Source organism: Rhamphochromis longiceps, linkage group LG1, assembly GCF_057381845.1.
Source record: "Rhamphochromis longiceps isolate RC_006_pf linkage group LG1, R_longiceps_female_GT1.1, whole genome shotgun sequence".
Lineage (NCBI taxonomy): Eukaryota > Metazoa > Chordata > Actinopteri > Cichliformes > Cichlidae > Rhamphochromis > Rhamphochromis longiceps.
In genome coordinates, this window is record NC_140557.1 from 40,240,588 (window position 1) to 40,254,325 (window position 13,738).

General features: G+C 41.5%; 1 protein-coding gene across 11 annotated transcripts in view; it reads right to left on the minus strand.

Moving 5' to 3' along the window:
* ppfia1 (PTPRF interacting protein alpha 1) overlaps positions 1 to 13,738 on the minus strand; it is a 45,558-nt gene that overhangs the window by 15,497 nt on the left and 16,323 nt on the right. For all 11 annotated transcript variants that reach the window (XM_085408968.1, XM_085409000.1, XM_085409011.1 and 8 more), the window contains exons 4-13: positions 13,539 to 13,703; positions 11,744 to 11,818; positions 7,473 to 7,574; positions 6,610 to 6,843; positions 6,114 to 6,260; positions 5,360 to 5,494; positions 3,465 to 3,548; positions 3,241 to 3,372; positions 2,998 to 3,060; positions 2,769 to 2,848 (exon numbers count right to left, since the gene is read on the minus strand). In XM_085408968.1, the coding sequence (XP_085265094.1) occupies positions 2,769 to 2,848; positions 2,998 to 3,060; positions 3,241 to 3,372; positions 3,465 to 3,548; positions 5,360 to 5,494; positions 6,114 to 6,260; positions 6,610 to 6,843; positions 7,473 to 7,574; positions 11,744 to 11,818; positions 13,539 to 13,703 (1,217 nt within the window). The remainder of the gene's footprint in view (positions 1 to 2,768; positions 2,849 to 2,997; positions 3,061 to 3,240; positions 3,373 to 3,464; positions 3,549 to 5,359; positions 5,495 to 6,113; positions 6,261 to 6,609; positions 6,844 to 7,472; positions 7,575 to 11,743; positions 11,819 to 13,538; positions 13,704 to 13,738) is intronic.

Below are 13,738 nucleotides of genomic sequence, written 5' to 3' on the forward strand. Positions count from 1 at the left end.
TCTATGGTGTATTGACAGTCATGTGCTTTTTGTGCTGAGGTGTTTTTTCTGTTATCAAACTGTTCTCCCACTAGGAGCTCAGTCTGAGTGGAGTTTTTTTTCTCCTCCTCTTACCTCATGTTATGTATTTTTGTTGTTTTTTTCCTATCAGCCGACCTTTCTGACATGTCTCCCCAATGTGATGTTTGTGTAAAGTTGGTCAGAAGGTTCCTTTGTAAGTGCGCATGCGCCATTAGCGTGCTGCCAGCTGTAACCCTAATTTCCTTCGGGATTAATAAAGTATTCTGATTCTGATTCTTGATGTTCTTCTCTGTAACTTGGTTGTGTTACTCTTTTCTTTCTATCATTTTAAAGCAAACTGTTCTTTCTCCTCTGACCTCAATGAGGCATTTTCAAACAGCATGTCTTTAGATCGGATACTCTGGTTTTCTCACACAAAGACAACCCAAACAGGTGGATTTGAACCCAAGACTTTGCTGTGAAAACAGTGCTAACCACCGTGTCACTGTGCCGTCTTCTGGAGAAAGGTTTTATAGTCGGATGTAGGGCTGGGCCATATCATACCGTTCACGGTAATACCGGTGTAATGTTGGGCAACGATAAGAAAATGAAATATCGCGATAGAATATGGGTGAAATGCGCATGCGCAGTGCCTTTGTTTACATATGCACATGGCGGCGACGCAGAATGAGAAGAGCAAAAGTGGATCGTTGAATGAAACGGATGAACCAGAACTGGTTTGTAAAATGCTGCAGCTTCAGTGGTGTGGAACTGGTTTCGCTTTCATCCGTCAGATACACAACAAAGCACAATTTTTGGTAGCGCATGCTAGCGGGCCGTCGTTATTACCGTGTTTTTTGGAAAATACGGCACACTTAAAATCATCCTTTGATTTTTCTGAAACTCGACAGAGCCCCTTATAATCCCGTTTTGCACTAATAAAGTTGAGGAGTATTTTGTCTAGTCAATTATATTGTCAGTTATATCGTTATCGCAAATTTTCAAATGTATATCGTGATAAATATTTTTGGTCATATCGCCCTGCTCTAGTCGGATGAGAAAGATTGATATTTGTGCACAATAACATGAAATACATGTGGAGAATTAAAGGCACCAACTCTCAAGCATGGTGGCGATAGCATTGTGCTTCAAAGCTGGTTGACTGTCAGTGGTACTGGCACATTGAACAAACTAAATAGAATAGTGAAGACGACACAGTACTAGGGCTGCCACAAACGATTATTTTGATAGTCGACTAATCAGATCATCATCCATTGGACGTAAAACGCACAGCTTATTGCACCAGCAGCATCTGCTCTTATATAACTATCATTAGCTTACAGCTTTAAGTGTTTAAGGTCTGTGCTAACTAAACATAAAGACAAGATGATAGTTTATTCAATTTTAATGAAATTTGCAGATTGTCTCAGTGAAGTTTAATAAACTCCTTGCTATCTAAAATATAACAGGACACCGGAGTAAATTCTCGAGCATCTCACACTTCTGATAATCAGCTGTCTGCTTGATGTTTATTCAGCTGTGTAAAAGCTATAACTTTAATCTCAGCCAAACCGATTTACTCAGGAATAAATAAAATACTAAAAAAGCAAAACAATAACATTTTGAAGTTTCTAAGTGACTTATATATCATGTTTAACCTGAGTAGTGAAAGACGGCGGTGGGTTTGAAAACGATTTGCCGGGAGTCCGGTGTTCTCACGGCTCTAGTTAGCCTTGCCCCCGGCTAGCTATCGAGCTAGTGGGGAACAGACGTCTCCGAAAACCTCGGAGCGCTTTTGAAAATATGTGGTGTCCTGATAAACTGAGCAGATATTTGAGGTTTACACAGCTACATTCTCGCCTGAAAATATGTTAAACGTTTATTTTGTGACCCAGAAAGAATAATAAGAGTAACATTAAAACTAACTAGCTGCCGCCATTGTTGGAAACTGAGCTGGGCTGCGCTATGAATTCTGGGACACAGCTTCTTCTTCTTCGGGGTTTAACGGCAGCTGGCATCCTTGTACATGCAGTGCTGCCATCTTCTGTTTCAGTCCGTTATTACACTCTTAAATCCTGCTACTTATTCCTGCGTCTTTTGCGATCTTACAAAGCTTCAAACGACGCGTCGACTATTAAATCAGTCGTCGACGATTTTGATAGTCGACGTAATCGTGACTAGTCGACTAATCATGGCAGCCCTACACAGTACCTCTAAATTCTTCAACTTTACTTTAAATCAACAGCTGGACAATTGAAATTTGGACACAGTTAGGATGACTATGTGTTTGGGACAGTGATACCAAACACATAGTCAAACTTGTTTTGGATGGATAAGGCAGGCAAACAATAAGCTTCTGGAATAGACTTCCCAAACACTTAACTCTGCGGAAAATTTATGGACTCTGCTTAAAAGGTCTGTGGTAGGAAACCAAACAATTAAAATCAACTCTAGTGGTTAAATATGAATCCACAGTTATGCTACAAGTCTGTTGATGGATGCCAAAGGTGTCTGGCTGGGGTGAAACCTCATCACGTTATCCAGAATAAGTGTATGTACATTTCTGACCTTAACACTAGATATCGCCCAATAAAGTGGCCATTAAATGTATAGCATACTGCCATCACCAATGACATGTGAAACTTTTTTGGGTCAGTATCTTGACCACGGACGTTTTGACATAACACTGGACAAAGTGTTAAGCAACCACCTGAGTTCCTCATAGTTTCCCAGCGAGATATAAAAGTCAAATCATTTCACTAGCTTACCCATGCAGTAGCGAGTTGCTCCTGCTCCTTCCCTGCTCATTCTCTGCCCTCATAGTCTCAATTTGGATTAAGAGCTGCTCCTATGAGAGAGAGCATGTTACAGATATTCTTGTTACCTACTGTAGCCATGAAGAGGAAAAACCACCACTGCTATAGAACAATTTAGAAAAAACAACCCAAAATATAAAAACACACAAACAGGAGGAATTCTTTATTTTTATTTCCTTACTTTCTCATGGTGGGACTCCTCAATTAATTTTTTGGTGTGCTCGAGTTCTCGAATCAGGGCATTCTGAGAAACAGGAATGATAAGAAATGCTTAACATGGCACATGACTAGCCATGCGACACAGATTTAACAGGAACAACAAATATTTATTTAGTTAGTTAGCTATGAATACTGTGTCCTCAGCTTGCCGACGTCTTTGTTCATCAGCCTAACTTTAGAATTAGGCACTAGAGAAGTGCTCTACCTTATCCTCCAAGGCAGACATCCTCTCTTTGAGGTGAAGCTGAAGTCTTTCATTGGACTCTGAGAGGAGCTTATCCACCGTCTCAGACAGACGCTTGTTGTGCTCCTCATTCATCTTCTCCCGTTGCCGTGCCTACGAAAATAGCAACATTTTTATACAACGCACAGCTGTAGCAATGCAATGAGAATCAAGCTTCCAGTAAGAACATTTCCCCTCGTTCTCACCCTGAGCAGCTCCTGGTTTTTTTCCTCGAGCTGGGCCTCCAGCTGCCTCAGTCTCTCTTCAACATTGCCATGGCGTTCCTCTGCCTGAAAACAAAGGTTAATGAGAAAAAACTACAAATCTGTACAAATATGTTTCTCTGATTTCATGTATTTAATCCACGCAGGGCTGAAAATCTCTAAAGCCAGACCTTACTATCCCAAACCCTCTACCATCCATCCTGGAGAAGGACCTTGCTAAAAGTCTTTTTATTGTACTGCTTCAAGGTTCAACATACTTTTTTTTCCTGTGTTTGACATGATGAGAACAGGTCCTTCGAAAGGATGAAGTCACCAACATTTACATATTTTAAAAGGAGCAAAAAGCCAAAAACATGCACTGTAACACAACCCAAAAATAATAAAGCAGCTCATGCGTCCCATAATGCAGATCTACCGTATGGCAGCCTTATCTAAGTTTCACCACTGACTACACACCTGGGTTATGAGGGTTACCGGTTCCTAAAACATTTAGATTTATGCAAAAGCCAACAGGCAACACAGCCTGATCTAGTTTTCTTGTAGCTCTTATAGGTGGGGTCTCCATAAGTCTTTGAGAAAATCAGCTGGAACTTCCTGTTTGTGTCAAGACACCAAAAACTAGGTGCCTTGTGTTTCAGAGGAGAGGAGACGAAGGGTATCACCACGAACTATCAACACCGCTTACTAGCACATGAAGCACAAACACAGAAGCTGTACAGATAAAGCCAGATCACAGCTACGATTCAGGTTTGATGGAGTATTTTGATCAAGTTTGAAACTGCACTTAACCAGGAATGTATTCTTTGTTTCACAGACTTCAGGTACATTTGATTATTTTGGCTTGATTTCATCTGAAAATCTAAACACACTAGATTTGCTATTGGTCTGGTTAAATTCAGCAACAAGGGATAGTGAACCTCCCAGTAAGCAAAAAGGATTGGTTTAGCCGTCTGGATAAAGCTGGTCTACCTTTTTCAATATCTTAGTGCCTTTAGAGCCACACAGAACACACTAAAGACGGAGGTGGTAGGAACAGCATGAAGAACACACAAAGACAGCATGACAGACACAAATGAGAACAGGATAATAATGCAAACATTTCAAGAGACTGAGCACAATTTCAATTAGTTGCTGAAGGGAGAAAGCCTGTGTTGCAAGTTGCACAAATGAAATAACATAAGAAACCAGGGCAGTCATTTCTAAGTGTGTCTGTGTCTCTGCTGTATTCTGTATATTAAGTGTGCGGTTTAAGCACCACTCAAAGAGGAAATAAAATGCAAATTAAAAATGCAGGGATGAGACACGGCAGTCTGCTTCTTTTCTCTGTTTGTTTCTGAGTCTTTAAACAGGCGTAAATAAATGAAATGAATGGCACTAATTAAATTAACAAAGAAACAGAAGGGGCGGACAGACTAGAGAAAGATGACTTTGTAGATTCTACTCACTTTCTGATAAACATTAAAAGGTTCAGATGAGTAGACCAATGAAAAACACTACATTCAAAAATGTACAGAGAGCCAGACAAAATACTAATAAGGTGATATGATGCTGTTGCAGTGCAGTTATGCAGCAGGATGTTTTGTCCAAAATAAAGATTCTAACTATAAATGGATAAGAACAGGAGCTGAGTTTCTAAAAATAGGTCACTGTGAATATTTGGAGGAACATAAATAATGGCTTCCTCAGCAGCTTCCATGCAGAGTTGCTGTAAAGGAACCTCTTTAACATATCTGGTGACGTTACGCAAACTTGTACCTTTATTCAGGTATTATGAGGTGATGCAATTTTGAGTCAGCTCCATTTAAAATAAATACATATATACACAGAAATGCAATTACAAATGAACAGTAGTTTTAAAAAGGTGCAGATGCTGATACCTTTGTGAGAGCAGCGACCCTCTGGGCTAACTCTGCTTCCACCTCTGGCAGTGTCTCTGCCTTCCGGATGGTCTGCTGCAGCTTCTGCTCAGCCAGTTCCAGCTTTTCCTGAAGTTGCCGGTTTCTCTCTTCAGTCTACGACAAACAAATCAAACCCAAACAGTCATGAGCAAATACGTTTAAGACTGTTTTGTCCCTTCATTCCAGTCTCAAAGGTGGCTTTCAGATCCACAAGGAGCAGAGAGTACCAGAAAACACACTTCAGCACAGGGGCAGAAAAAGAAAGACAAAAGGGAGATGGGGTCAAGGGATGCACGAGGGTGGGAAGAGCAGGAAGCGAGTGACAGAACAATCAAAATGACACAGAGACAAACAAAAACCAAGAGAGGAGGAGAAAGACATCTCCATCTCCACTGAGTACTTGTAAAGAAACAAGCCAGTGTCTTCAAGGCTTCCCATTAAGAGCCTGCTGCGCTGCTCAGTGTGTGAATACAGCAAGAATTCCTCAATAGGAGTCTGACAACTGCAGGCAATTCCTGCTGGCAGCCAACTCTGAGACTCAAACAATAAATTCCTCACTTGTCTGCATACCAGATTAAAGTGTGTGGGCGCTTGCAGACAATAGCAATATGATGAAATGACTGCAAATTACAAACAAACTGATCCAATTTTCTCTAATGCCAAACACACAATTAACTGATTATCTGAGTTGTGGTGGCTTTATACAGTCTTAAACAAACAGCACGGGACCTACTTGTCTGTAGAGGGAGTCTTTATTGGCCACTTCATTCTCCAGCTTGTCGTTGAGGTCGTGGACAGAGGTAGCCTCTCGCTGAGCTGCCAGGTAGCGCTTCTCTAGAGTGGTAATCCTCTCCTCCATGTCTTCCTTCTGAGCCATAGACTGTATGCATAAACATATTGCTTTAGAGTTCTCAGCCTTTGTGACAGGAATCCTTCTGATTGGGCATCTTTACACGAATATGAGAAGAAGACAAGGCACTAAAAGAATCCTGGTACTCAAACATGAGCAAACATGTTAACGCTGCTTATACTGTCCTGCTGTGCAATGTTTAATGTCATGTTATCATGTTTATAGAGCACTGGATCTTTTGAAGCACTCCGCTGTTAAAATCTATAAAAACTGTGCTAAAAACATTGACAGATGTGTGTGAACAATGCACACATGTACAAAGTCGCAAACTCATATTTCAACACATCTCTTCGTTACAAACAGATCGTGTCCTCTTTACCTCTCTGAGGTCTCTCTGTAGTCTTGTGTTCATGTCTTCAGACTTAATAAGGTCCTTTCGGGCTGTGTCCAGGTCCTCCTCCAGCTCAGTGATGCGTGATGCCATAGCAGCCATGCGCTCCTTCATTTGGCCCAAATCGGCCATCTGACGGTCCATTACCTCCTGGAGCTCGCCAACCTTACCGAATCCAGGTGCAGACTCGTCTTCCTGGCTCGACGAACCGTCCGATGACCGCTGTGGGCAGATTGACATCGACTTTAAGATGTATATACAGAATATTGTGTTTTTTTCCTGGATGAGCGTTGTGCTGTTATTGTTGGCTATTTGATAATCAAGAAGTTTGAGTAAATTAAAGACTTGTGATGAGAAAAATGTAAACATCTTGCACTGAAAATTCAAATGATCACTGCCTGCAAGACAGGACTTGGAATGGATTTGAACTCCTGAGAGTTGATTGTCCTCAGACAATGAGAAGCTGATAAAGATTATTAATTGAAGTACAGAGAAAACTGCAGGATACCCGCTTTCTAATTTTTGTAATTTGTTTGTTTGTATGACACAGTGTAGCACATTCTATTTCATCATTTTAATCAATTAAAGGGAATGAAAATTTAAAATTAAAATAACACACATGTATTTTGAAACTGTAACACGCAGGATTATTTGTATACTTGTAATTGTTCTCATTCTTAAAGCTGATAAGAACAGAACAATTCTACCTGATCATGTTCACTACAATACATTACAATATCACAGCAAATTAAACTATTTAATCCTCTAGACATTTGTAAAACATGAGCAACTTTGTTGCCCTTTGGTTCTCACAAACATGCCACTTCTTATACGCTGTTGAGTAAGCTCACCTTGCCATTAGTGCTTGGTGTGTTTTCAGAGTTGTGGTTAACTTCGCTGGTTCCATCAGCCAACCCTCTCTTCTGACTGTTCTGTTCCCTGAGGTAAGCCAGCTAAGGAAAAGACCAGTTTGTTAGCACCCTGCCAAGTCATTCATTAATTTGTTGAACTAAACAACTATAACGTTAACCAATAAACAAAGTGCACAATTCTTTAAGACTTCCTTTCATCCTGTAACATATTTTAAGCAAGTGCATATTTAAATGTTCACACAAACGCCTCACAGGTCTTGTTTTAGGAAGTTACGTTTCTTATCAAATGAGGCAGGTGTTTGATTTTATGTGCAATGGCATGCAGGCATGTGTGTGGTCCCAGTTTGACTTCCAGGAACAAAAGATGACTGCAGCACTGTAGCGTGAAGCAGAGAGGAAATCTAGGACACCTCCCTGAGATCCTCTGGGCCTTTAGTCAATTTTAATCCCATTCAGTACACAGAAGACTCCGGATTCTTCGTACCTCATACACATGAGCTTTGAATATAAATTTCTTTTTCAGACTCAGCAGCACAGATAGACAGGATGCTATAATTATTAACATTATTATTCTGATAAAAAAATATTAAGCAATGTTTTACTGATGCTTGTAGCTTACAGGCAGCAGCATTTATAAGTCTAAATCAACGAGTCTTTTCATCTGCTGTCACCGAGGACACTTTGTCATTTGAAGTGTGAACCTATTGAAACATGGTCTTCTCGTGTCAAGATGGCGCCAGTGTCTGACACCATCTTGCCGTCTGACTCTGTTTGTACTAGTGTTTTATTTTTACTTTGTTTTAAAACATGCTAACTCTCTGCTTGTATATGATCACAAATGCTGCTGGCTTTAAGATCCTCTCAGTTAAAAACTCTTTATTGCAATCGTGGATATCAGGGAACCTTCTCCCCACCGCTCCTGTCAGGAGTTCCAGCTTGTCTCCGTTGTGTTCCGGCGCTACCTCAACTGAGAGGGCACCGCAGACGCCGTGGGAAACACAGTGGCTTATTGGTGAGAATGAAGGCTACCTGCACACGATTTCGGAAAATACCTCACCCTATCCCGACTGGATTTGATCGCGTCAACTACTGGCACTCTCTGGACATGGCTTACACTTGCCTGACACCTGTTGTCGGGCTTACGACAATAACCCCGCGCCAGCGTCTCCCCCGTCTTCGCTCAGGTGGAGTAAACCCTCAGAACCTACGGCCGATAGGTCGGGCACCCACATCGGCCGCTGAGCCACCGATACCACTAAGATTAAGTCTTGTTAATGCTCGATCGCTAGCAAACAAAACTTTTATTCTTAAGGACTTCTTTACTGATCGGGATCTGAATTTAATGCTTTTAACGGAAACTTGGCAGAGTCGGTGAGTCCAGCTGTTTTACTGAACTTTTACCGCCTGACTGTGAATATCTTAATGTGCCGAGGATGACTGGGCGTGGTGGTAGAGTGGCGGCTGTTTTCAGGAAGAAGCTCTCTTGCAAACAACTCTTAACTCACTCGTATTATAGTTTTGAACTTTTTTTTTTTTTTTTAGTTTTGAACTTGTGACGTTTGAATTGGGGCATCCCCGCCCGACACCCGTTGCATACAGACCTCCAAAATACCACAAGGATTTTACCCAAGACTTTTCAAACTTCTTAGCTGGAACTGTGTCAAACTACGATCGAATCTTAATCGTTGGAGATTTTAATATTCATGTGTGTTGTCCCTCCAATTCACTGACCAGAGACTTTTTAAGTTTGATAGACTCCTTTAGTCTTGCTCAACTTGTGTCTGGGCCAACCCAGAAACAGGGTCATACATTGGATCGTGTGCTGTCTTTAGGGTTACCGGTCCTAAACATGGAAATATGTGATGCTGTTTTTTCTGATCACTGTCCTGTTGTGTTTGATATACTTTTATCTCTGCCATTTTACACCTCTTATTTCAACACGTCGTTGTCGTGTTTTTATACCAATCTGCAACAGAACAATTTTCTATTGCTTTTAAAAAAGTTTTAAGATCTCCCCTTGGCTTTGGTACCGAGGAAATGACAGTTAATTTCTATGATAAATGCAAAACTGTCCTTGATGAGGTCGCTCCTTTTAAAACTATAAGTTCGAAACAACGACCAGACCCATGGATAAATAAGGCCACTCGTTCAGCCAGTAAGTTAAAAAAAGATGGGCTGCAGGTGTCCTTTCTCAAGTTGAGACAGTCTGTACAGGTACCTAGAAAAGTCTAGGTTTTTTTCTAATGTTATTGAGAATAGCTCCAATAATTCTCGGGTTCTTTTTTCAATTATTGACTCTGACCTGAATATTTCCCCAGCTTCTTGTATTAATAGTTCCTCAGACACCTGTGAAAGGTTCTTACAGTTTTTTATCATTAAGATAAAACAGCTTCGATCTATGATCGCCCTGCCTTCACATGACGTTTCTAAAATATCCACCTGCTCTGCTGTTTTTGATCAGTTTGAGCCTGTGTGTCTTGATCAGGTGGAGGAAGTACGTAGTGGCACAAAGACATCATCGTGTCCAAATGACATTATTCCAACACATCTTCTAAAAAAGATTTTTAAGGTTGTCAGTTCTGACATTTTAGCAATTTTTAATAGCAGCCTTAGCTCGGGTGTTTTGCCAGCATGTTTTAAACATGCTGTTGTACAGCCTGTACTTAATCTTGACTCCTCCGTCCTCACTAACTTCAGGCCTATTTCAAAGCTCCCCTTCCTGTCAAAAATTTTGAGAAATATTGTGTTTGTTCAGCTGCAATCTTTTGTAAATGGACACAATGTTCTTGAGAGGTTTCAGTCTGGTTTTAAAACTCTTCATAGCACAGAAACTGCACTTTTAAAGGTTCTTAATGATCTTTTATTAGCCACTGACTCAGGTGACTCAGCTGTGCTTTTAGATCTGACCGCTGCCTTCGATACTGTTGACCACAGCATCTTAATCTCACGGTTGAAGCATTGTGGCGTAAAGGGCACCCCATTAGAGTGGTTCAGGTCATACCTGTCTGACAGGACCTTCTCTGTGAGCTTTGGCGATTTTATTTCTTCCTCAGCTCCCCTTACTTGTGGTGTTCCCCAGGGATCTATACTGGGACCAATATTGTTCTCCATTTGTATGCTGCCTCTAGGTCTAATTTTTAGAAAATATAACATTTGTTTTCATTCATATGCCGATGACACTCAGATCTATCTTCACTGAAGGGAAACAGTCCTGCCTCACTAGAACCCTTACTTCAGTGTCTCGGTGAAGTTAAATCTTGGATGGCCTCTAACTTCCTTAACTTCAATGAGAACAAAACCGAAGTGATAATTTTTGGACCAAGCGGCTATCCCAGCACCTAGCCAGACCAGCCTGGCAAGGCTGCAGTTAGTCCAGAATGCTGCAGCTCGTCTTCTGACACGTACTAAAGGATGTGAACACATTTCCCCGGTGCTCGCCTCTCTTCATTGGCTCCCTGTCCGCTTCAGAATTAATTTTAAAATTTTATTGTTGACTTACAAAGCCCTGAATGGACAGGCTCCCGGGTATTTGTCTGACCTCTTGCAGACTTATACCCCCCCCTTAGATCTCTTAGATCAAGTGATCTTTTGCTTTTAGCTGTACCAAGGTCGAGGCTGGTTCATAGAGGCGATCGAGCATTTGCAGTCGTAGCACCTAAGCTGTGGAGTAATTTACCCCTATACATCAGACAGGCTCCCACTGTCAATCTTTTTAAATCTTATCTTAAAACGCATTTTTATTTACTGGCTTTCAATACAGCATGAGAGTTATTTGTTAATTCATATTTGGTGTTTGCTATCAATACTCTAAGTTATTTTATTAGGTATGTTGTATTCTTGTACAGCACTTTGGTCAACGCCCCTGTTGTAATTGCTACAACAGGAGCGTTGCTATATAAATAATTAAACTATTAAACTATTAAGGTGGCAGCAGCAGCAGAATCCCAATACAAGTTTAGTGAGAGCATAAACCAAATATAAAGATAAAAGTAGACTAGATGGGTAGTTAACACTTCCATTTTAAATACAACACACATAACTTTACCTTCTAACTCACCACTACCATTCACACCTATGGGCAATTTAGAATTATCAGTTAACCTAACCCCAGGAACTGCACGTCTTTGGACTGTGAGAGGAAGTCAGAGCATCTGGAGAGAACCCATGGAGGAGAACATGCAAACTGCACACACAAAACAAACCTAAGTAAACTTCTCTGTAGTAATTCTTAATATATTGTGTTTTCTTACTTCTTTGTGTGAAAAGGTGAGCTGTTCCTCCAATGCGCTGCATCGTTCCAAAGCAACACGAAGTCGCTCCCTAACCTTGAAAATATGAAATGGACATAAAGCAACATGTACAGTGGGGCAAAAAAGTATTTAGTCAGCCACCGATTGTGCAAGTTCCCCCACTTAAAATGATGACAGAGGTCAGTAATTTGCACCAGAGGTACACTTCAACTGTGAGAGACAGAATGTGAAAAAAAACCCCCATGAATCCACATGGTAGGATATGTAAAGAATTTATTCGTAAATCAGGGTGGAAAATAAGTATTTGGTCACCTCAAACAAGGAAAATCTCTGACTCTCACAGACCTGTAACGTCTTCTGTAAGAAGCTTTTCTGTCCCCCACTCGTTACCTGTATGAATGGCACCTGTTTGAACTCATCATCTGTATAAAAGACACCTGTCCACAGCCTCAAACAGTCAGACTCCAAACTCCGCCATGGCCAAGACCAAAGAGCTTTGGAAGGACACCAGGAAAAGTATTGTAGACCTGCACCAGACTGGGAAGAGTGAATCTACAATAGGCAAGCAGCTTGGTGTGAAAAAATCAACTGTGGGAGCAATCATCAGAAAATGGAAGACATACAAGACCACTGATAATCTCCCTCGATCTGGGGCTCCACGCAAGATCTCATCCCGTGGGGTCAAAATGATCATGAGAACGGTGAGCAAAGATCCCAGAACCACACGGGGGGACCTGGTGAATGACCTGCAGAGAGCTGGGACCAAAGTAACAAAGGTCACCATCAGTAACACACTACAACGGCAGGGAATCAAATCCCGCAGTGCCAGACGTGTTCCGCTGCTGAAGCCAGTGCATGTCCAGGCCCGTCTGAAGTTTGCCAGAGAGCACATGGATGATACAGCAGAGGATTGGGAGAATGTCATGTGGTCAGATGAAACCAAAGTAGAACTTTTTGGTATAAACTCAACTCGTCGTGTTTGGAGGGAGAAGAATACTGAGTTGCATCCCAAGAACACCATACCTACTGTGAAGCATGGGGGTGGAAACATCATGCTATGGGGCTGTTTTTCTGCCAAGGGGACAGGACGACTGATCCGTGTTAAGGACAGAATGAATGGGGCCATGTATCGTGAGATTTTGAGCCAAAACCTCCTTCCATCAGTGAGAACTTTGAAGATGAAACGAGGCTGGGTCTTCCAACATGACAATGATCCAAAACACACCGCCCGGGCAACAAAGGAGTGGCTCCGTAAGAAGCATTTGAAAGTCCTGGAGTGGCCTAGCCAGTCTCCAGACCTCAACCCCATAGAAAATCTGTGGCGGGAGTTGAAAGTCCGTGTTGCTCGGCGACAGCCCCAAAACATCACTGCTCTCGAGAAGATCTGCATGGAGGAATGGGCCAAAATACCAGCTACTGTGTGTGCAAACCTGGTAAAGACCTATAGTAAACGTTTGACCTCTGTTATTGCCAACAAAGGTTATGTTACAAAGTATTGAGTTGTATTTTTGTTATTGACCAAATACTTATTTTCCACCCTGATTTACAAATAAATTCTTTACAAATCCTACCATGTGGATTCATGGATTTTTTTTTCACATTCTGTCTCTCACAGTTGAAGTGTACCTCTGGTGCAAATTACTGACCTCTGTCATCATTTTAAGTGGGGGAACTTGCACAATCGGTGGCTGACTAAATACTTTTTTGCCCCACTGTAACTCCAAAAATGATGAACAATGGTTCACATGTCGACATGCACCAATACCGCAAGAAAAACGGTTTAACAGAATTGTACCTTTTCGTCGAGGGCTTTATGGTGTTCAAAAAGTGACTTCAGGGCTTTGAGGACCTCCACTTCACTTGAGACGCCTGCTGGAGATTGAGCCTGCCGCTTCACCACAGTCATCCTCAGACTGCGCTCATGGCGAGACACCAGGCACTCCAAGTGTTCTAGCAGGAGCTGGATACACAGTTACAAAAAAAAAAGTCCAAATC